This window comes from Helicoverpa zea, chromosome 14 (assembly GCF_022581195.2).
Source record: "Helicoverpa zea isolate HzStark_Cry1AcR chromosome 14, ilHelZeax1.1, whole genome shotgun sequence".
NCBI classification, from domain to species: domain Eukaryota; kingdom Metazoa; phylum Arthropoda; class Insecta; order Lepidoptera; family Noctuidae; genus Helicoverpa; species Helicoverpa zea.
The window spans coordinates 526,786-548,456 of record NC_061465.1 but is presented as its reverse complement, the minus strand read 5'-3'; the positions used below and the strand labels follow the sequence as shown (position 1 = coordinate 548,456).

At 40.9% G+C, this 21,671-nt stretch overlaps 3 protein-coding genes across 7 annotated transcripts in view; all 3 read left to right on the top strand.

The window, feature by feature from the left end:
- LOC124636415 (interferon regulatory factor 2-binding protein 1) overlaps positions 1–13,008 on the top strand; it is a 69,801-nt gene extending 56,793 nt beyond the window's left edge. For 2 of the 4 annotated variants that reach the window (XM_047172499.1, XM_047172502.1), the window contains 2 exons: positions 9,408–9,498; positions 9,652–13,008. In XM_047172499.1, coding sequence (XP_047028455.1) covers positions 9,408–9,498; positions 9,652–12,315 — 2,755 coding nt within the window. In that variant the 3' untranslated portion in view covers positions 12,316–13,008. Of the gene's footprint in view, positions 1–2,211; positions 3,126–5,153; positions 5,391–5,851; positions 6,094–6,177; positions 8,881–9,407; positions 9,499–9,651 lie in introns of those variants that run through there. The other 2 variants (XM_047172503.1, XM_047172501.1) reach the window with 2 other exon arrangements.
- Positions 13,009–13,581: 573 nt separating this feature from the next.
- On the top strand, positions 13,582–17,029 carry LOC124636303 (acid phosphatase type 7-like). 2 transcript variants are annotated; one of them, XM_047172340.1, is made up of 7 exons: positions 13,582–14,657; positions 14,734–14,934; positions 15,019–15,128; positions 15,454–15,589; positions 15,693–15,757; positions 15,930–16,021; positions 16,226–17,029. In XM_047172340.1, exons 1-7 carry the CDS (start codon positions 14,551–14,553, stop codon positions 16,301–16,303), a joined length of 789 nt encoding a protein of 262 aa, XP_047028296.1. In that variant the 5' UTR covers positions 13,582–14,550; the 3' UTR covers positions 16,304–17,029. The 2 variants fall into 2 exon arrangements, with proteins under 2 accessions (XP_047028296.1, XP_047028297.1); XM_047172341.1 differs by lacking the exon at positions 15,930–16,021.
- A 136-nt stretch (positions 17,030–17,165) lies between these two features.
- Positions 17,166–21,060, top strand: LOC124636302 (acid phosphatase type 7-like). Its single transcript, XM_047172339.1, has 10 exons — positions 17,166–17,399; positions 17,712–17,906; positions 19,108–19,229; positions 19,436–19,620; positions 19,694–19,894; positions 19,994–20,106; positions 20,293–20,428; positions 20,510–20,571; positions 20,705–20,796; positions 20,924–21,060. The coding sequence occupies exons 1-10, from the start codon at positions 17,279–17,281 to the stop codon at positions 21,002–21,004; spliced, it is 1,308 nt and encodes a 435-aa protein (XP_047028295.1). The 5' UTR covers positions 17,166–17,278; the 3' UTR covers positions 21,005–21,060.
- Positions 21,061–21,671: the final 611 nt, after the last annotated feature.

Below are 21,671 nucleotides of genomic sequence, written 5' to 3'. Positions count from 1 at the left end.
TAGAAGAGCTCGTAGCTAAGTCAAAGCTGCGCGGATCGATAGATCATCGGTTAAACAAAGGCGGTCGGTCCGTGGGTGGGTGATCATCTTGTCATGAAGAGTTCTTCCGTGTTTCGGAAGGCACAATAAATTGGTGGGCTCCTGTCGTCATTTGAACGTCTTCAGCAGTCGTTACCGGTAGTCCAAAGCCAGAAAATCTGATAATCAGTCTTACCAAGTGCGCGTCTTACCACATGACATGTGCGCTAAGGTGTGTTATATTTTGAGTATCCACCTTTTTGGTTATTTCATTTACCCTCATATGTATTTAGCTTTGCAACGTTGGCCATTCAAATATCAACCCTGATTTCATCCAGCGCAACCACAATTGTGATAAATTCACCTCTTTTTTGCCCTGTAATATCTAATCCTAGTGCATAAAGATCACTCACGGACAGTAGATCAACCAAGCTGGAGTTGGGAGCTACCATGAAATAATTAGATTTAGCTTGCAAGTCGTTTACAGCTGCAAGCTTCATCCAATTATTCTTTTAGCCATGAAGAGGCGAATTGGAGCCCAAAGGCAAATTTGATTACTTGATTGCAAATTTTTGACGCCTGTGGTATTGGACAACTATCCATCCCGGAACAAAGGCGAGGACTTCATTAGTCCTTTGGATTAGCAAATTATTTTCATTCCATTCTAGGTCTTTTTACTGCTTTTGGTCCATAAATTAGCAACAAGAATCATTTTTTGACCTATTTCACCGCCCAATAAGCTCAACCATCGTCGTTATTTATATTTCTCTATAATTGGATGTGGTGATTTGGTACATACTTTAGCTAACTAAAGCAATATTAATTTCTGGATTCACCAAGGGTTCGTAAAGGAACGTTCTTATTAAAAACAGTGATTCGCAAAGATTCAAAGATCAATCTTGTTCACTATCTGCTGATACTTTGCCTTTCAAAATAGGTACCTACCTATAAATACCAAAAAAAAATATTATAAGTAAGTATGCCTTCATTCAAATTCAGAATTAGAAAGTAATCTTGGAAACGTGACGAAAGATCTCCATAAAATCAGATTAGGTGTTGGTGTACGTGTGGCGTGTGGCCACAATCACCGGTGTTCTCCGTCATCTCCGTTTACGTTTACCTGGCCGCATAACTGTTTTTCCTCCGATCCTCAGTCGCATACAAAAACCGATGAGTTGCCTTCATTATTATTAAAGCACAACAGAAATGAGCGGCAACAGAGCGCTGTTTAACTGCGATTGCGACGTTGCCAGGCCGCACGCTCGGCTGACTCGTCACGTGACGTCACGTCTCAAGATGGCCGCCACACCGGTCGCGTCCGCGTCCCCCCGCGCTCTCCCGTCTTCCAGCCGGATCCGATCGTGTTGCTCGGTAATAATAATTTAGAATGCAGCCGTCAGAAAGGAAACCGAGCGAGAATAGATTGAAATTTAATGCATCGAACACGTCGACTATACGTGTTCACACTAATTGTTATTCTACAACAGATGCTGTTTACTTTCGTTGAATGATATAGACAGTTGTTAGCGGAATCGAGGGCCTGCCAGTATGTGTGGCGGGCGACTACGTGATTCATTTCGTTAATGCTCTAATTACCTAATCGGTGACACATTCTTCCACTATGGTTAACTTAATCTGCCGCTATTAGATTGTAGTTATAATGTATACCTAGATAGCGTTTTAATTTGGACTAGGTACTACATTTGTGTTTTTGTTAGATTTTCTAAGGCACAGATGTTTAGGGACATTTTCGCGGTGTTTCCTCTTTACACAGTGACAGTATTGATCACAAAAGTCATTTGTAATGCATTGATTAAAGTATCGGTGATAACTTGATAAGTATCAAATTTTTTATCGAATGTCGTCATTGCGATAGTACAATCTTTTTCAAACTTTATTATGTAGGCACTTGTAAATTTTAGAATTTTACGTTAGGAACTTTCATGAATATGTTTTAATTACAATGCGATTCTGTGCGTTGCATCTGTGGGAGCATAGGTAGTGTAGTGTGCATGTGTCGTGGTGGTTATCGTGCGATAAGCGTGTAGTGTGTGCGGCTGGGCAGGGCGCGCGGGCTCGCGGCGTGGCGCGAGTGGCGCATCCGCGTCGCGGCTAACGGCTCGTCCTCGGCGCGTCGCCGTGCTGCGCGCGCTGACGTCACCGCTCGATAATGGCCGCCGCCGCCCCGGCCCCCCGGCCCCCCGCGACTGCCTCGACCCGAGCTTCAGTCTCTCGTCGACCCGCTCTCGGAGCGAATGCTTTTAACGTTACGCATCTCAGATACCCGAAGTCCGCGAAGCGAGTGTGAAATTGTTGAGTGTTTTATGTGTACCATGGTGACGGTGTTTTTTGTATCAAGCAAGAAAAATCTGTGACAATTTACAAGAGGCACGAGGAAGACCGATCTCTCGCACACCGATCAACACCCGGCGGCGAGATGTCGGTGATGCAAAAGCGTCAGCACTGCTACCTGTGCGACTTGCCCCGCATGCCGTGGGCGATGTTGCATGAATTTTCCGAGGCGGTGTGTCGCGGATGCGTTAATTACGAAGGTGCAGACCGCATCGAAGTGGTTCTCGATACAGCTAGGCAGCTAAAGCGCGCACATGGATTCCAGGAGGGCCGTGGGCCTACGCATGCTAAAGGAGCTCACCGAGCACCGTTAGAAGCGCATCAAAATGGAGCGGAAACCACTGCAAGAGGCCAACCAGCTCCACCCGCACATCACGCACCTACTACTGGATTTACTTTACACCATCCACGACCGACGGCAAGTGCTGGGCTGCTGGCAGAATACGGAGGCCGACGTGAGGAGCACGAAGGCAGACGGCTGGCGCACCTGCCGACACATCACCTGCCGCACGGCGCTGCGCCGCGGCTCGCGCCCGGCCTGGCGCTGAAGCGACAGCTGGATGAGGATGACCACCAGAACCACCACGAGCCCGCTAAGAGGCTTCTAGAGGAACATGCTCGGCCGCCGCTAACTCGTGGAGATTCCCTGCCAGCGGTCTCATTAGCAGCTCCTTTTGCTCCAGACCGCGTGTTCAAGCAGGAGAAGCACCCTCTGCGTACTCCGTCTTTTGATGCTTCTTCATTCAAATCTAATGGTGAGTTTCTTTCAATTAACATTCTTGGTATAACTTTCCTTCTAACTGCATAGCAACTCAAGTGATCAAAAGTCGGTATTTTAATAAGTTTATTGCGGACAATCCGTTTTTCATTAGCAAATTCAGAGTTTAAGAAAAATGTTGCTAGTTTGATGATGATTCGGATGAGCAAAGTTAAGTTACAGCTACTAGATAAATGAATAAAATCTGATTTTGTATTCCTGATGGTTCTATAGATCAGCGCACCGTCTTTCAATTGATTCGAATAGAAAAAACAGCCCTCACTCTTTGTCTTGTGGTTCATATTTTATAATATATGTTCCATGTGCGCGAAAATCCTTTTCTTTGAAAATTGTCTCATAAATATGATTACTTGCGATATACAGAAGCTATAAAAATGTGTTGATTGATTTCGCAATACTAAATTTCTTTTGTTTACAAATATTACAATGAAACCTACATAGAATAAAAATGTTATTTAGTAGAGTCACGCGCAGTTTGATAACAAGAACGATAGCAAACGAACGTGAACGTGCTCAGACGGATGAGTGTGGATGTTTTGCGCAAGCGTCCGCCACGGGATTCATATCTAGGTAGGTGCATTAACTCAGTCCATAAATACGAAACCGGTCCGACTGGTTGAGCGTTCTCGAAAGCGAGCCCGCGCCCGCGGCCTCTCGCACACCACCGCACTACGTACAAACACCCACGTAATATAAAACGCGGCACAGCGGCGTGAATGCATGCACGACACAGCGGTGTGGCAACGTCGCGTGACGACATTTTCGCTCGCGTACGTATGTAGGTAGGCCGACGGCCGAAAAAATACAGCGCCTGCCTACGCTTGGCAGAGTCGCTCGACCACATTCCGTTGGCGTGTGTATAGGGAGCTCGCGGCCGCTCGCCACGAGCTGCCGGCCAAAAAGGTCACCGTGCGTGACGTCACCACTGCCATATGGGCCGTGCTTTTACACAGAACCAACCAACCATAACTCACGCCTTTCTGCACGTTACTCTAGTGAATAACCCAATGTTTTGTTCCAAGACAGTATAACAAATTGGTCCTGGTCAACCGTGTATTCATAGTAGGTTAGTTGAGTAATCAGCAGGTCGTCGATGTAAATAAAATCTTTGAACTTCAGTCTTCTAGGCTACAGACGCTGAAACTTTTGTGATTTATGCTCCACGATATGATACGCAAATATTGACATTGATTCATTCAATTAGTACTCCTTTGTCATACTAAATACTAGTTAGTTAAAAACTTTCAAATAAACTACAAACTGATAAAACCTTTTAATGATGTCAATAGTACTTAGAAACGTATTAAAATGTTGTTTGCGGTAGTCTGGCAGCAAAGTTTCGTTTATTTTCTTATTTATTTAATATGTGTAATCCGTTAGTGTGACTAAGAGTTGCAATAAAAGTTTCATAACATAGCAACGGCCGGCAAACAGCGTACACATACGGGACCCACATCGTGCGATGTTTGGCAACGTCGCGGCCGCTCGTTGCCGACACGACTCGTTGCACATACGAGTGTGGCACTCGTATCTTCAATTATTGTACATACTTATCCGTCTACTATAGGAGTTAATCCGAAAGGCTGGCGCTGCGACGTTGTGTGACCAGGCAATGACACATCGCCGTTCACTACGTAGCTTGTATTAACACACAATGCTATTTATAAGACATTATATGCGTGTGCGAACGCGTGTTTACTATCCGTCGGTCCACCGCAAGCGATGTGTCATCCAACATTGAATGTGAGGTTATTCGGACAAATTGAAATGATGTCGTATGGCTGTGCTGCGTCGATGAAAGTCGTGTTCAACATCTTGTGCCAAATACTATTCTAAACGGTGACATATTGAATCAATTTTCACTTTTATTTTGGTTTTACTTAGTAGAGTTGATAAACATCGTTCCTAAAGAATTAGGAATACCTAATAAACTCAATATAATATCGACATTTGGTTACTCTTGTAACCTAGCATTATCATGACTAGAAAACAATATCTTCCACAGGCTATGGTAACGCGACACCGCTAACAAATGGCTCAGCTGGATCTCCGTTGGGACGCACAGCTGGCTCACCCCCAGTGACCGGAGTCGCCGGGGCTGGCCCATCACCGATGGCTGCCCTTATGTCTGTGGCTGACACACTGCCCCCAGGCTCGCCGCGGTCTGCTGGTGGCTCTCCACCGCAGCCTCCGCCACAGAGGTCTGCTAGCCGTTCCAGTCAACACTCGCCCAATTCTTCAGGTAAGAACAATCATTTTGGACGTCTAAGCGTGTCCCTACTACTCTTATGAAAAAACTTATCAAGCTCGACAAACCAGTTCTTTCATTTATTCATACCGTTGAAAAAGATTCACTACAATTAAGCGTGCCAGTGTAACGTAGAAAAGAAAGTAGTTGCAAACACGTCAGTTTTTGCAAAAGTTGCCGGTGCAGATTAACGGTAGTCCGCGTTCACTGTGTCGTATCGTGTGAGGGTCGGACTCGGGCGGGCGTCCGATCACTGCGCCAGCCGTGCGCGGCGTGGCGCCCGACGACCGCTTGCGCCCATACCGTCCAGCTACAGTCTGCTGACATATCACGAGCCTCACCCCGACACGTGGCTAAAGCGACAGCGGACGCCACTCTCATCGTATTGACATCTTCTTATTTGATGAATTTGCGTATAGCAGACGGTAGCTAACGATTCCATTCCGGTCCGACAGGGTCGAACGGCGGGCGGCGGTCGTCGGGCTCCCGGCACGTGTCGTCGACGACATCGGTGTCGTCGACGGAGGCGGGAGAGGGCACGGAGGCGGCGGCGCCTACACCCGCGCCGCTGCTTAAGTGCACGCTCTGCCAGGAGCGCCTCGAGGACACGCACTTCGTGCAGTGCCCCAGTCAGGCTCACCACAAGTTCTGCTTCCCCTGCTCCCGGGACTCTATCAAGCGACAGCAAGGATCAGAGGTTAGTTCATTCTTATCTTACGCCGTTCAACATGTTAAAATATTCGATGTAACGTAAACTTATAATCTGTTTCATCGTTCACAGGTATACTGTCCAAGTGGGGATAAATGCCCATTGGCTAATTCGACAGTACCATGGGCATTTATGCAGGGTGAAATAGCTACGATCCTCGGCGAGGAGTTCAAGCCGAAGAAGGAACGGGAGACCTAGGGCAGCGCTCCGCAGCCCCGACTTTACCTCTTGTCCCTCTCGTTGTGAACCGTGCACGGGAGGAGTAGCGACTGTGCCGCGGCACGTGGCCGCAAGCGTCGCAGTGGCGCGCGGCTCCGCGGCGGGGCGAGGCCGGGCCTCGTCCGTACAAACCGATCACTTGTATATAACTCTGTAAATAGTTTACTTGTATGTTTAGTTCGCTCACCGATAGCCATCGACGATGCGGACTTGTAGTGCGCGGCTGACGAGCGCTGTGCTGGGCGTATCGCATCTTTCATTTTATTATTTATTTACGAGCTCGTGCAGTCGCCTAGTGTCGACGACGAGCGCGGTGCGATATGCCGAGTGTAGCGCATGCCCTTTTGACGAATTTTTGATTATACTGTTGTGTTGAAATCAACACGATTCATGCAAAAAAATTTGATGATCTGAAGTCCTCCTCGTAGGGAGTTGTCGTTACATTTCGAGGATGGGACGCTGCTTTGCAAGCAGATATTTCTTCGGATGCCATTTCTTAGTTACCTTTAGGTCCTGAACCATAGTGAACATGGCATTTATTTATGTGATTCTTATATACTATACAAGTATTATACGATATAATAATCATGACATATTTTATGTAGTCCAGAGTACTGATTGTAAAATGGTAGTTATTAAATAACGGAAGCGTATCGCTCCCTGTACAGAACGTAGATTGATGTATATTTGTATTTATCTCATACAGCGCATGCAAAATAGTCTTATTTTACTATGAAGCGATTTATTCAGAGTGGCTCGAGTTCCGTTACTGTCTCGCATTTGGCGACAAAATTCCGCTTATGAGATTTTTGTTGAACTTATTTTTAGCAGCATCGTTAATTGAGAATAAATAATCGAAATTGTATTGGACGACGCTGAGCTCGCGGGAGCCGCGTCTTTTGAGTTGATTATTTTGTAAGGCTAAGTTATACTTGACTCGGGAGATGGTTGCTGGCGCGGCTGCTGGCGCGGCGCCGGCGCGGGTCGGCGGTGCGCGAGCCGCGGTGCTAGCGAGATCGCTTTGCATACGTGATTACGTGAAGGGGCGTACCTAGTCATTTTGTGAAAAGTCGAATTGTCAGAACCGCGAACACGCGGCCGTTATAGGAACTCTTAAAACTCGCTGCTATTTGTATAAAATGAAGTAATCATTATATTATTATCATTATATGTATGTCATAATGTTAAACGATTCGTAGTGTACGTCAGTTTCGAAAGCTATCAGACGACGACCGATTAGCTTCTATATATTTTTGTGTTTCTGACCAGATCTATGATGTACGATTTGATCGAATCTCGAGTCTTTCATTCTTCTTATTGGTAACCTAGATGGTGAAGTGATAAAGTAATCCTTTGAAGCTGAATCACTCTCGAGGTTTTGATCATTGTTGACTTTAATTAAAATATGTGCTTGACGAAACTTAATCGTAGCTACTTCAATATCATTAAATTCTATAGCTTTTATATCTTAAAACCTAGACGATGCAGTGTCTTTAAATATTAAAAGTTAGAGCATACAATGAAATTGATATGTCGATTATTTATTTTAGATATTATTTGTGTACATATACGTATGTTGTACATACTTTGTCTACGTGTAAATATTTTAGGTAGAATTGGTAACAGCCAATCTGATCAGGGCTATTAGATCCAGTATTAATAGGACATTGAGCCATGTTGTTTATTATATTACTATTCTTATTTGAAAATATTATTACTTTATTACTCGTTGTTTTACTTGAAATTAGATATTGATTGTGCTTAACAAGGAACTCCTATACCTATACATATAACATTTTCATAATACATAATAGTTTTTGTATAATTACAAGTTACGCTCTATTTCTTCTCTATGAATGTATTTCAACTGGTATCATAGAACAGTAAATGATGTTCATCAAGTGAATACAATTTAGTCGTGATAAGTATCGTGTCACTGAGCTTTCTATCCAACGTCGCGATTCTGATAGATTCGAAATTGATATTAGTATTATCAGTGGAAACACCCGCGGAACGGGTTTGTCAAATATTCATTAATTGTCGCCGAATTTGGCAAAGGTGAAACATTGTATGTAAGCACAAATTGTGCGTTTTACTTTTTTATGGATTTGTTGTGTTACATGCACGTTAATACTGTCGTCGACAAGTTTACTGAATGTTCAAGTTTGTTTCTGAAGGCGTTTGAGAAAAATATTACACAATTGTGTTTAGGATTGCACTTCCTTTGTTCTTTTTGTAGATATAATGGTTTACTTGATCTTCGAGGTTTATGTTTTTTGGCAAATGTTGCAGTGCAATAAATCATCGGGAGTTCTTAAGGGTATTATTGTTGGTCCACTTTAGTGGGGAGCGCAATGCGGCGTTAACGTACATGTAACATATCGAACTATTACTGTCCGCCTTTACCCATAGGCTTGTTCGTAGACGTCGACACTGAATCGACACAAAATATAATTTTGAGACTTGTCTCTTTCTTACTCTAAGCAGCAAGTGAAATGCTTTGATTAAGACGTTAATGTAAATGTTGGTGAAATACAATCGATGTGATTTTGTATATTTACGCATTTTTATTTACCCCCAATGATCTCCTTTCTTACCTGAGCAGGTTATTGGTTCCGACAGCATAATCTACAATACTACGAATATTGCCCTGTTCGAGAGAAAAGAAAAACATAATAAAGCTAAATTGTAGAAGTGCAGATGTTGTTTCTTTTTTAATCCATATTTAAATTATCTGGTAATATTATTTAATTCTGCAAGGAGGAATGTGACCCCTTTTAAAACGATCCTAATGACGACATACTCTTTTTGGCCAGGATCGAAGTGGAAATTCTCCTTATTTCTTAAGCACGTCTCTCTATTTAAACCCTTTCCATTATTTCCTTTTCCTTCATCAGTCAAATAAATTGACGTTTTATTTTTTTTGTCAAATTCTTTAGATGTTCTAATATTCGCTTTGTTTTTAATTCACGGTGTCACAATCGTAAATGATTGTATCAATGACATCAAACCTATAGAGACTAACAATAGCTATCAAGTGATTTGAGCCGTAGTACCAATGTTTGCGTTGTTTTTGTGTACAGAGCGGAGCACGAGCGCGGCGGAGCGGTCGGAGCCCCTGTGCCTCACCAACAGATGAGAAGCCTCGCGAGATACCCAGTCGATCGATATTTGGTAAGCCTCATTCTTTTCTACCACATTCGAAGGCTATATTCAGTACTGATAGCAAACACACCGAGCTGGTTTAATGGATTTAGGCAAAAAAGAAAGTCAGCCTAAAACAAAAAATCATTTACTTATTCGTTTCTATGATTTTCATAATTTCAGGTTGAGAGCAGCAACAAGATTGAAATGGTTAATATCTTAGATGACGATACATGGAACCTAGAGCCAGCATTAAAACCAGAAGATGAAATATTATTAAAGAAACTGCACGACACGCTGCAATCGACTGCGGATGACCTAAAGCTACTCTCCGGGGAACTGTCGAAATATCATGCACCGGGCGTTCAAGTTAAAAGTACGCCTACACCGTTAGACGAGGAATTCAACGAGAAAGTTCATATCGAAGAAATTGTCAATGCCAAATTCCATGGGTACAAAATCATCGATAAAACTCCTGCTCCGCCGGAGTACAAGTCAAAAAAAGATTTGACAGACTATATTAAACCTACAGTTGATTCTCAAAATATAAAAAACACCAACGTTCCGGTGAATACTCGACCAGTAAATAAGAAGCCAACTATTAATAGAAACTTAGGGATCACTCGCACTAACATAATACAAATAAATGGTAACACAAAAAGCACAAAGACTGAAAAGCTTAATAACGGTAAAGAAGTAGGCGCCCCAGCAGTAGCTGAATATTCTTACAAATATGTTGAACCTAAACTTAAGATACCAAGTAAAAAATTACAAATACAACAAATGCCTAGTATAAATATCAGAAGTGAACTAAAGGAGCAAAAAGTTTTACAGTTGGATATTATACCTGATACACAGGAACCTGATAAACCTGAGATCATAAGGAAAAACGTAGCGGTAGTTGCTATTGAACATGACATACCTAAGCCATTATACATTTCAGATAAAGGATTATCAGTGAAGTCCCCCGAAGTATCTCACTACGCACAGTCGAATTACCCTACAACCACAAGGAAAGTATCAAAAATGTCTGCATTCGAAAGTAGTGGCTCTATTAACAATACAAGCTCTGACACACAAGTAAAGATAAACACACAAAAACGAATTTTAACGAGTATTAGATCATCACTAAAAACTTCTGTACGTAGTGATCGCAAGAAAAGCCATAAAAAAGAATCTGAGAAGCGAGTGCACCTAAATCTGGACGAGTGGCGTAAAAAACTGAATACCGTGTATGGAACGTCTAGTGCAAAGAAAGTTAAGTCTCCTCAAACAAAAAGCAAAGTTAAGACTTCCATAAAGAAAACGAATATACCTAAAAATAATGCAGCTAAACAAAATAACTTAAATAATTTGGAATACATACCGTATTCTAAATTAACTGTCGGAGGAGCGAGAGCCAGTGACATTGAAAGGGAATTATCTGACATTTCTAACAAGAAAGATATGCCGCTGAGTCCAATAGTAGATAGAATCCTAAGCAGTTGTGAAAATTCATTTAGCAAAAACAGCTCGCAGAAACATAAACCGAAAGAAAACCTAAATATTCTCACCACGTCTGATGAAAATCTACTACAAGAAGTTATTGATATAGAAAAGACTGTTAGTGATACGTTGTCTAAAAACATAAATATGCAGAAAGAGGAGAAAACACAAAATCAAGTAAATGAAAATGATAGTGAAGTTGAAGAAAATAATACTGATAAAACTAAAGATAATGATAGTTATGCCGATGATTTTGAAGAGGAAAAATCTGATCACTCCGGACGGTCTGGTAACCAAGAAACATATATCACACATTCTAATAAGGACTCGAGTGAAAAACACAACACGTCATCAGAAAATGCTGACAGTGATGAAAACGAGCATAATAATGATATAGGACCAGCCCGTAGTTCAACACACACAAAAATTCAAAATTTAACTTACACTAAATTATCAAATCTTTCTTTTAAAAATCAAGTTGACATATTTGAATTCGTACACTCAGTTGACATGCAGGATTCTGCTACTCAAAGCAATGCTGGACAAAAAATAACCCCTAAAGAAACTCAAACGTCACCTATAAATGACAGGAATTTACAACCGATACACAACGATCTTTGGCCAACCATAGATCCTAAAGGAGAAGTTGAAAAAATGTTTCAATTAGAAAAGGAATTCATTAAAAAACTAATAGTGGAGGAGTATGGTGACTTGCTTGAAAAGAATTTAGATAAACCATCTACTTCTAAAGAGGCAGAAGTAAAGCTTAATGTGGCTGCATCTCAAAAAAATACTCAAACCTCTCCAGCACACGTAAAGAATGTTATGACGTCACCTACGAAAACAAAAACCCGAACTACTTCACCATTCTCGAGATTGACTGTCGATCATCATACGAGCCCATTAATATTCGTCGTAAATGAAGATGACGTCAGATTAGATATTGAAAACGAAGAAGATCCCGGCATTTCTATCAACCTATCATCTCCGAGATTTAGTTTACGTTTGCCACGAACTTCTCGTGAGGTCTTATCAAATTTAGAAGATAGTGCGCCAAGAACTCTGAGGAAAAGTGCTTCACATACAATACGTGTTAACAAAAGTAATGTAACTACTACGAGTTCCAGTTCAATGGAAGCTGATTCTTCAGAGATTAGTAGTTTAGGTGAAATAAGGCTAAGAAGAAAATTGGGTAGAACTAGAATTATTTCAGACTCCGACTCCGTTACTTCATCCTGTATTTCAGATTTCCAATCAGGTATTTTACCACTGAGGAGCGAAGGCGAAATGAGTTTAGGTCGTAACAAAAAGTCCAATAAACAAAGCAGAAGCGAGGGAGAAGCTAGTTTTGGTCCATTGTGAAACTTACCGTTGATTTTATATGACTTGATCATAGATCATTTTTTGGTGCCTTAACTGTTGAGTTTGGTGTAATTTTAATTGTAAAGAGGATCAGTACTATTATAATGAAATATTTCAAGAATTATTGATGTTAAACATAAGACGAATTAATAAAAATGAAATGTATTGTTGAAGATATGGTGACTTTTAATGGTGTTAAGTTTGGAACGTACTTAAGTAGTAGCAATATTACTGATCCTCATTACGTGTAATACTAACGTGTGTTCATTGTCAATGTTATTGTTGTTCACCTCAAGTACAAATCAGTTAAGCATGAGATAATTTTAATTTAAGTATGTACATAAGACACATACCAGCTCAGTTAGCGGGACACAAGAACTTCATCTGTTTGTTAAATGTCAATGTTTCAAGATCTGCTTAGTCTCGATTCAATAAGTCAGTGTAGTTTTAGAATGTGGACTTTATATCGAATTATTTAATCTTGACTAAACACCACAATGCCAAAATAATAATAGAGGTCAAAATGAGCTCTATTGAATCGTGCTAATTGGAAATTTATGAATAACGGATTCATTCTGTGTCTCGCTAATTGAGCTAATGAATTTTAGCATATTTTATACGCCATTTAGTTATATTTTAATTAGGTAAACTAAGAATATTTTTTGCAATCGTCTGAATAAACAGTTAAGAATATGTAACTCTTTAATTCTGTTCATGTCCCTATCCATATACGTTGATCAACGGTTTCTACAGAACTGATCGTATCTAGTTTTCCATTCCACAATCGATTAATGGCATCGATCGATTGCCAGTAGGACCCTTACAACGTGGGTCACGGGGCTTCCCTTATTTGACATGTATCCTCGTTGATGGGTGAACTGCAGCTAAACTACAGACAGTTGCCCACTTGCGAGTATAGAACCAGTCCAGTATAGAACCTGTGTACCTCAGGACGGACTTCTGCTTACATATAATACGATCTAATTTACCTGAAAAAAAAAAACAAGAGCAGTCATAAGGCATTTTTAACATTCTTCAAAAAATAATTCAACCTAAGTTCTTCAGTGCCATTGTTCAATCTTGTCTACATATTCTAAACCTATAAATGCCAAGTATTTCTTTTTTTTTCAAACTATTTCCTAATAACTTTATTTTTATTGACATACTATTAGAAATTACCTGCTGGAAATAATATAAATAGGCGCTCAAAATCATTAAACCATTTCTTATATGTAAGTACTCCACATTATTTTCAGTATATGGAGCAAACCTTAACTATTTCCTACCATTTTATTAAAATGGAACTGATAATATTTTTCATGCTGATAGTAACATGCTGCGGTAAAAATTTGGAGACCTTTTACAATTGCAGCTTTTGTCAGCCAGAACAGATACATATTTCTTTTGGTGGTAAGCTTTCAAGTTTTTCTATATCCTCTGTTTCATAGCACACGAGTCTTGGTTTTACTTATCACTGTTTCTTCACCGACTCCGCAGAAAAGGTAAATGACATAGTGGTGACATGGTCGACATTCGACGACCCTGGCGAGTCACGCGTACAGTACGGCGAAGATGACATGGACCACGAGGCAGTGGGCTCCAGCGAATTGTTCGTAGACGGGGGAACCTTGAAGCGAAGCCAGTACATACACTCCGTCACGCTGAGGGACCTCAAGCTTGACACTCAATATGGTAACATTTCGATGGGAACCATTGTACTCTAGATCTGGTAATTAAAGTACCTGTGAATACCTAGGAATTGGGTAGGAACTTCCCTAAGGAGAAGTCAGAACTTCTGACTTAACTATCTTCTGACTCAGAAGATAGTTAACTAACCTTATACCTACTATAATACTGTCATATGACATGCGTGACAAAAGCTATCGGAAAGCCTTTCTTATTCTGGGAATACAAATGAAAAAGTACCTATGTGTACTTATAACATGTGTATAAAATCGGTACTGCTCATCATACAGAATACCACGCGGGTTCAAAGTATGCTTGGTCAGAGAAGTTCTCGTTCCGCACATTTTCTGAAGACGGTCCCGTTCGCGCCGCTATCTACGGCGACTTGGGCAACGCGAATGCACAGGTTAGTTTTAGTCCTGACCACGTATATCTGCCACCTAGTAGGATATAATAAAGTTCCTGTTTTAGTCACTACCATACCTACAAGACGAGGCTGAGCGCAATTATTACGATCTGATCCTGCATGTGGGAGATTTCGCTTACAACATGGACGATAATGACGCTCTCGTTGGCGATGAGTTCATGCGACAGATACAGCCGATAGCTGCCATAGTGCCCTACATGACTTGTCCCGGAAACCATGAGCGTGCTTAGTAAGAAGAGTTTGTTCATTTTGTTTGTTTTTGTGTGAACTACTCATATGTTTTCGCTGGCTTCGTTTCCACGCAGCAACTTCAGCAACTATGCGGCGCGGTTCTCGATGCCTGGACGGGACTCCAGCCTGTTCTACAGCTTCGACGTGGGTCCTGTTCACTTCGTCTCCATCTCCACTGAGGTCTACCACTCCAGGGAATTAAATGAAAAACTCATTAGCCGTCAATATGACTGGGTCAAAAATGATCTTGAAAGAGCCAATCTTCCAGAAAATAGGTTAATCATTAATTTTAAATTACCCATTTTCAAAACATTGTAAATTCCTTGAAAATATCAAAATTTTCGTGCATTTTTCTTTAGATCGAAGAGACCGTGGATTATGTTGTTTGGACACCGACCGATGTATTGTTCCAATATTCTCTCAGATTGCGACAGTGAATCTACGAGGTTCGGCATCGATGGAAAGTGGGGTAAGGACTGTATAAAAATTGCAATATTAATCTTCTGATACTTTGTAGAGACTTGTTAAAGAGTAAGAAATAGATAGTTAAAAGATGTACTTCTTCTGCCATCTCGGTCATGGCGGCTACTCGGAAAGGGGATCAGCCAGATGCGCAAAACATAACTTACTGAAGTGCACAAACAAACGTGTAGCCCCACAGGTACACTCTCTAGTCCCTCATTCTCATTGTCTCGAAGCTATGCGCTGAAGCAACATTAAAATGCTGTCTGTTCTGCGGTCTGCGATAACTAAACTTATCCATGATTACATTAAAACCCTGCCTTTATAATCAGCTCTGGAGCCGTTCCTCAAGGACTATGGCGTGGACCTCGTCATCTGGGCACACGAGCATTCCTACGAGAGAACATATCCGTTGTACGATGGCAAGGTGCACAAGGGCTCGGAAGAACAACCTTATGTTAATCCTGGGTGAGTCCTTCAAAAATCAGTACGTAGCCATAATTTTTGCTAGAAATTTGCTTGCAGTCATATACACACAGGATCACAAGTATTATATTGTGTATTATTTCAGGGCCCCAGTGCATATCATAACTGGCTCGGCTGGATGCAAAGAGGAACATCATAAACCATTCAACAGTAAATAGAACATGTTTCCATAAATACTCTAGTGAAAGCTTTTTACTACTCGCTTCTATGTGCTAAATCCGCTTACGAAACCCCCTTTTGCCTAATTTGCTTGAGCCTACCTCTTGTACTTAATAATTTCTTCTTCTGATTATTTAGCTACTTTTTACGAATAAACATACAGGTAGCCATGCCGACTGGTCTGTGTTCAGGAGTCTCGACTATGGCTACACTAGATTTATCGCTTATAACAAGACACATATATACATGGAACAGGTAAATAAATGTTTACCAGGCAATTTTTAATTTGCTTGTTTGTTTAGCTGTCTCGGCATGAAATGTTTTAATCCACTTTTAAAGCCTGGACCAGGTTATGAGATCACTCTGAACCATGCATACTTCTACATCTTTGTTAGATATATATTTTGTTGTATACTTAGGAACTTTTTGAAGTATAGATATATTTTGTTGTATACTTAGGTGGATGTCGATCTAGAGGGAGAAGTGATCGACTCCTTCTGGCTCATCAAGGATGAACACAAAGCTTACGAATTCTGAAGTAACTGAAAAAATAAAGATGCTTGTGGAAGAGCAGAAAAAACTATTTACTTGGATACTAAAATAAAACTATTATACTTAAGGTGTTGTGTATTAATTTATAAATACTTTCTCTATGCTAATAAAATACACGCCTGCCTAATTGTGGACGGTGCCTAACCTTTTGCCAATTATGTTTAGGTTGGCTTACAATAACCGAATGCAGCAGAGTACCTACCCGTGGGCGACAGGCAGCGACCTCCACAACTGTTAGCTGAGCAACATGATACCCTTGCAATATAGGTAGCAACACTTTCAGTGTTCTGTCGATCTGTTAGGACTGCCAAAGATATACAAATGACGGTTGCAACGTAGCCAGTACCCCCAAATTGAATGCCCTTTAAAACATGGAGCAACTCTAGAACATACTTAGATTGTCATCTATCCAAGCGTTACAACGCGTTGTCTAAGTTCTGACTGACCGATCCGTGCTGCTGCAATGTAGCCACTACCTCCTCAAAGGCTCAAAATATGTATCTTCAAGATATTGGACGGTTCTTAAAGTGCTTCTAGAAACACATCTACTCCAAGGTCCAAAGCTCTAGGATCTTCTACTATCTACCGATACGGTTTGCAAACTCACTCTTGGTAAATTAGGAAGCCTTGAAGAAAAAACAAAGCACGATCGTAGTGCCGTGCCGAGCACGAGAAACAAGCTACAACTATTTTTACAGAAAACTTGTCACTTCCTCAAGAAGGCCTACTTTATTTTTCGTACATTATATACTGTAGGTACAATTAATTCTTATTCTAATTACCTATTGTATGCATGGAATGGAATTGGTAACTCTGCGATTGTGATTTGACATTATATGTCAATAAACACAAAGTATGTTTATACACAGTTTACAATATTTATAAGTCTAATTAGTAATTGATTGCGAGGCCAAGGCGCGGGACGTGTTGGTAAATTAAATAAACAATTATATTTGAGAGATGAAACTATTCATAATTTCGCTGCTGCTGGGTATAAGCAGTGGCGGTGAGCTTCCCGAAGAGAGACCTAAGTACGACTGTGATTACTGCCAACCTGAACAACTGCATATATCGCTGGGAGGTAAGTCATCTACCTACAAAAATTTAGATCTACCGGTGGTCTAAATAATATCCACTATAAAGCTAAGCATACCATTGCACTGAAGTATGATTTACCACATGTTTTTAAGCATGTATTATAAGTACTTGTTCATTTATAAGTCAAGACAAAGAATTTGTTTAGGGGATGCTTTGATACCACAGTATCATCCTAATTAGAAAAGTCTTTGTTCTTTCCCAACAATATAAAGTATCGCACACCTAGAGGTAAGTAGACAGTAGATGACTATTTCCATTGAAATCTTGTTTAGTTGCTCTCTGCTCCACCTTCCAGAGAAAGTGAACGACATAGTGGTGACATGGTCGACGTTCAACGCGACGGGCGAGTCGCGCGTGCAGTTCGGCGAGGGCATCATGGACCGCGAGGCGCGCGGCTCCAGCCAGCTGTTCGTGGACGGCGGCAAGCTGCGTCGCGCACAGTACATACACACCGTCACCTTGAAGGACCTTAAGTTTAACACCAGATATGGTAGGACTTGTTTTCGCTAGACCTATGATAGCAATTTTATCCTTGCGAAAGATTTCTTTAGCGGTGTACTAAATAGGAGGTCATCAGATGTATCTCGAACAAGTCCCACATCATGGTTTTGTCTTTATGTTCGAAATCACTGTTATTGTAGATACTGATACAAATGACACAAACAACTCATTATCTTGTAAGTTCCTGACCTAAAGGTTTTATCAGCTTGTAAGTCCAGTGGGAGAGGGAAAAGGTATATGTGATAGTAATGTCTTTGACCGTACTTGCGAAGATGAGGTATCTTAATATACCTAATTCACAATTAACAATCTTGTGATTACTATTAGGACGGATCGAAATGGTAATTACAAAAAAATAAAACCGACTCCCAAAAACACTGAAAAGCAAAAAAAAAAACTATTCTTCGGTGCATCGGCCTAGAAGTCAGTGTCTAATGGATGTAACTAAGTTTATTTCGCCACCGACTTCTAGGCCGATGCACTTAAGAATAGTTTTTTTTGCTTTTCAGTGTTTTTGGGAGTCGGTTTTATTTTTTTGTAAAAAGTTTTTTATTTTTAGCTTTTCAGTGACAGGCATAGTTGTCACTATCCGCATGTCATATCCGCAGTGGAAAGTTCTCATCAATACGAACAATATAAGCCCAAACACGAGGTAGTTTACATATTCAATTGTCGAGTTCCCTCGACCTTCGCTGGTCTCCATCATCAGGTCAGCTTCAAACCTTCACTGTTGCAAAGGTCTCGTCAATACGAACAAAATAAGCCCAAATACGAGGTAGTTTACACATTCATTGTTCAAGTTCCCTCGACCTTCTCTGGTCTTCATCATCAGGTCAGCTCCAAACCTTCACCATTGCATAGTGTTATCAGACATACGCCTTAGTGTCAAGTTTTTACCCTACGTATGCCTACAATTTTCGAAAGTTGCCCTCGATTTCTCAGGGTTTCCATCATCAGATCCTGACTTGGTGACTATGGGACCACCTGGAAGGTAAACCCTATCAAACAAAAAAACAATTTTGCAAATCGGTCCAGGCGTCTCCGAGTAATCGGTGAACATACGTAAAAAATAAAAAAGATCCCGACGAATTGAGAACCTCCTCCTTTTTGGGAAGTCGGTAAAAAAGTAAATATAGCAATTGAACTGCCAAACCCTATGAATCGCTAACAGTGGCATTAATTATCGACAGTATACCATGCGGGTTCCGAGTACGGCTGGTCGGACGAGTTCTGGTTCAAAACGGTGCCGGAGGGCGACAACTGGCCCGTACGAGCTGCCATCTACGGCGACATGGGCAGCCAAAACGCTCAAGTACGTTATGATATTCTCATTGCTCTGCTAACTTTAGGGTATGATAGCGAAATTCTGAAAAAAAATATACTTCAATCATATATTCTTCTATTTAGCATAATGACTTCGACGCGCCACGCATCTTTGAAGGTCATAAACTTTAGGTACGAGTCTGTCAGGCTTTAAGCGTTCATATCTAGTGACTTGTCTGTCCCTTGTTTCCCCAGTCGCTATCATACCTGCAAGACGAGGCGCAGCGCGGGAATTTCGACCTGATCCTACACGTGGGTGACTTCGCGTACGATATGGATACAGACGACGCACGAGTGGGCGACGAGTTCATGCGACAGATAGAGCCCTTGGCCGCTCTCGTACCATACATGACCTGTCCTGGCAACCACGAGGAAGCCTAGTAAGCGAATTTTGTACTATGTCCAAATATATCATGTTCTGAATAATTATTTAATACAAAACATCTTCTGCAGCAACTTCAGCAACTACGCGTCGCGGTTCTCGATGCCTGGGCGGGACTCCAGCCTGTTCTATAGCTTCGACATGGGTCCGGTGCATTTCGTCTCCATCTCCACAGAAGTCTACTACTTTATAAATTACGGAATTAAGCTCATCAGCAACCAGTATGAATGGTTGAAAGCAGACTTGGAGAAAGCCAATCTTCCTGAGAACAGGTCATTTGTATAAGAAACTTTGCAATCCTTGCCTTCGCATAGTACCGTCTAACTAACTAAATAGATAAGAAAATAAAACGATGACAATTAAATTTTCAGATCGAAAAGACCATGGATTGTTATGTTCGGACACAGACCAATGTACTGCAGTGACTATTTTGATTTTGATTGCAAAAGAGAACACACAAGAATAGGCCTGCATGGTTTATGGGGTGAGTCAGTAGTAGTATAACAGCTTAACATATTACATTTCAGAGACTAGAATCCATTTTTCCATCAATTTAGAAGCCTGTGCCCTTTCTAATAGAAGATGCTTACCTTTTCTTATTTGCTGATAAAGATAAAATGCTTTTTGAAGTGACTAGACTGATCACTTGACACTGCACTGTTCTCTTTAGCCCTGGAGCCTTTACTGAAGGATTACGGCGTAGACCTTGTGATCTGGGCACACGACCACCTCTACGAGAGGACGTTCCCACTGTATGATAACAAAGTCTACAATGGATCCGCCGAACATCCTTACGTTAATCCTCGGTAAGTTTAATCTTCTTCTGGAAGACCTAGCAGGTTGATAAAGTAAATATCTCATATGTGTGTATTTTTGCGACATTCCAGCGCTCCTGTTCACGTAATAACCGGATCGGCTGGGTGCAGGGAGGGCCACTCTCATTTCAAACGTAAGTTTACGCTTCTTAATGGAACCGTTTCGTTAATCGTTTTTCAAGCCAAACATGCAAGTCTATACATAAATGAAGCATGAGCGTGGCCTACAAGGCAATCGTAAAAGTTAATATACTTAATGATTTACAGCTAACCCGGCTGAATGGTCTGCATTCAGGAGCAGTGACTACGGCTATACGCGGTTTGTGGCACACAACCACACACACATTTACATGGAACAGGTAAGTTTTTAGTACGTTGCTAAGCTCTCGGCAAAAACAATGGCGGTTTCCATCAAGCGACAACTATGTATATAACGTCGTTTATTATTAATGTGAATAAATTAAACAGCTTACCTATATGTTTCAGGTAAACGTTGAACAAAAAGGACAAGTGATCGATTCGTTTTGGCTCGTCAAGGATCAGCACAAACCTTACGATTTCAAATAAGTAATAGCTCTTATGTATTTTGTGCTTAGTCATCAATAAAAACATTTAACTATTAATTTGAGTACTTACTTTTTTTCGTCTTTAAAACAACTGCATGACAACTATACCCAATGACCTCTATATTTACCACACTGTACCTAAGAATGTTCTATCTGGTGGGTCACATATCGTATGTACCTGCAATTTCATGTCAGCCTATTAACATATAAGGCTCTAGCTAGACGAACTGCACTTCAACTGCAATCCAACTGCATATAGCAGTTCAAGGGCAGTTTGAATGCAGTCGACACGACTGCAATAGAACTGCAAATCTATATATTTTCTATGCTATATCTATAGATATATATATAGGTAGGCTATTAATATACTTTCTGGTCAGAGCTTCTATTTTTTATTATTCTGTCCGTTTTCTCTTTTATCCACGGTTGTACTCAATACAGATCTTGGCTGACTAGAAAAAATAATAGACGGGATAGCCATAACTTACGCTCGTCGTCTTTATTGAATCGGAACGTATGTGTGTGTTCTAAAACCTTGCAGTTGTACGTGACAAAAAAATATGTTTTGTTGTAATTATTATCAAAAATATGTATCCACTCAATGTGTAATAAAATGCACGGAATCATTACGACTTAATAATTTTTTTTACAACAGCTATTCGGAGTTA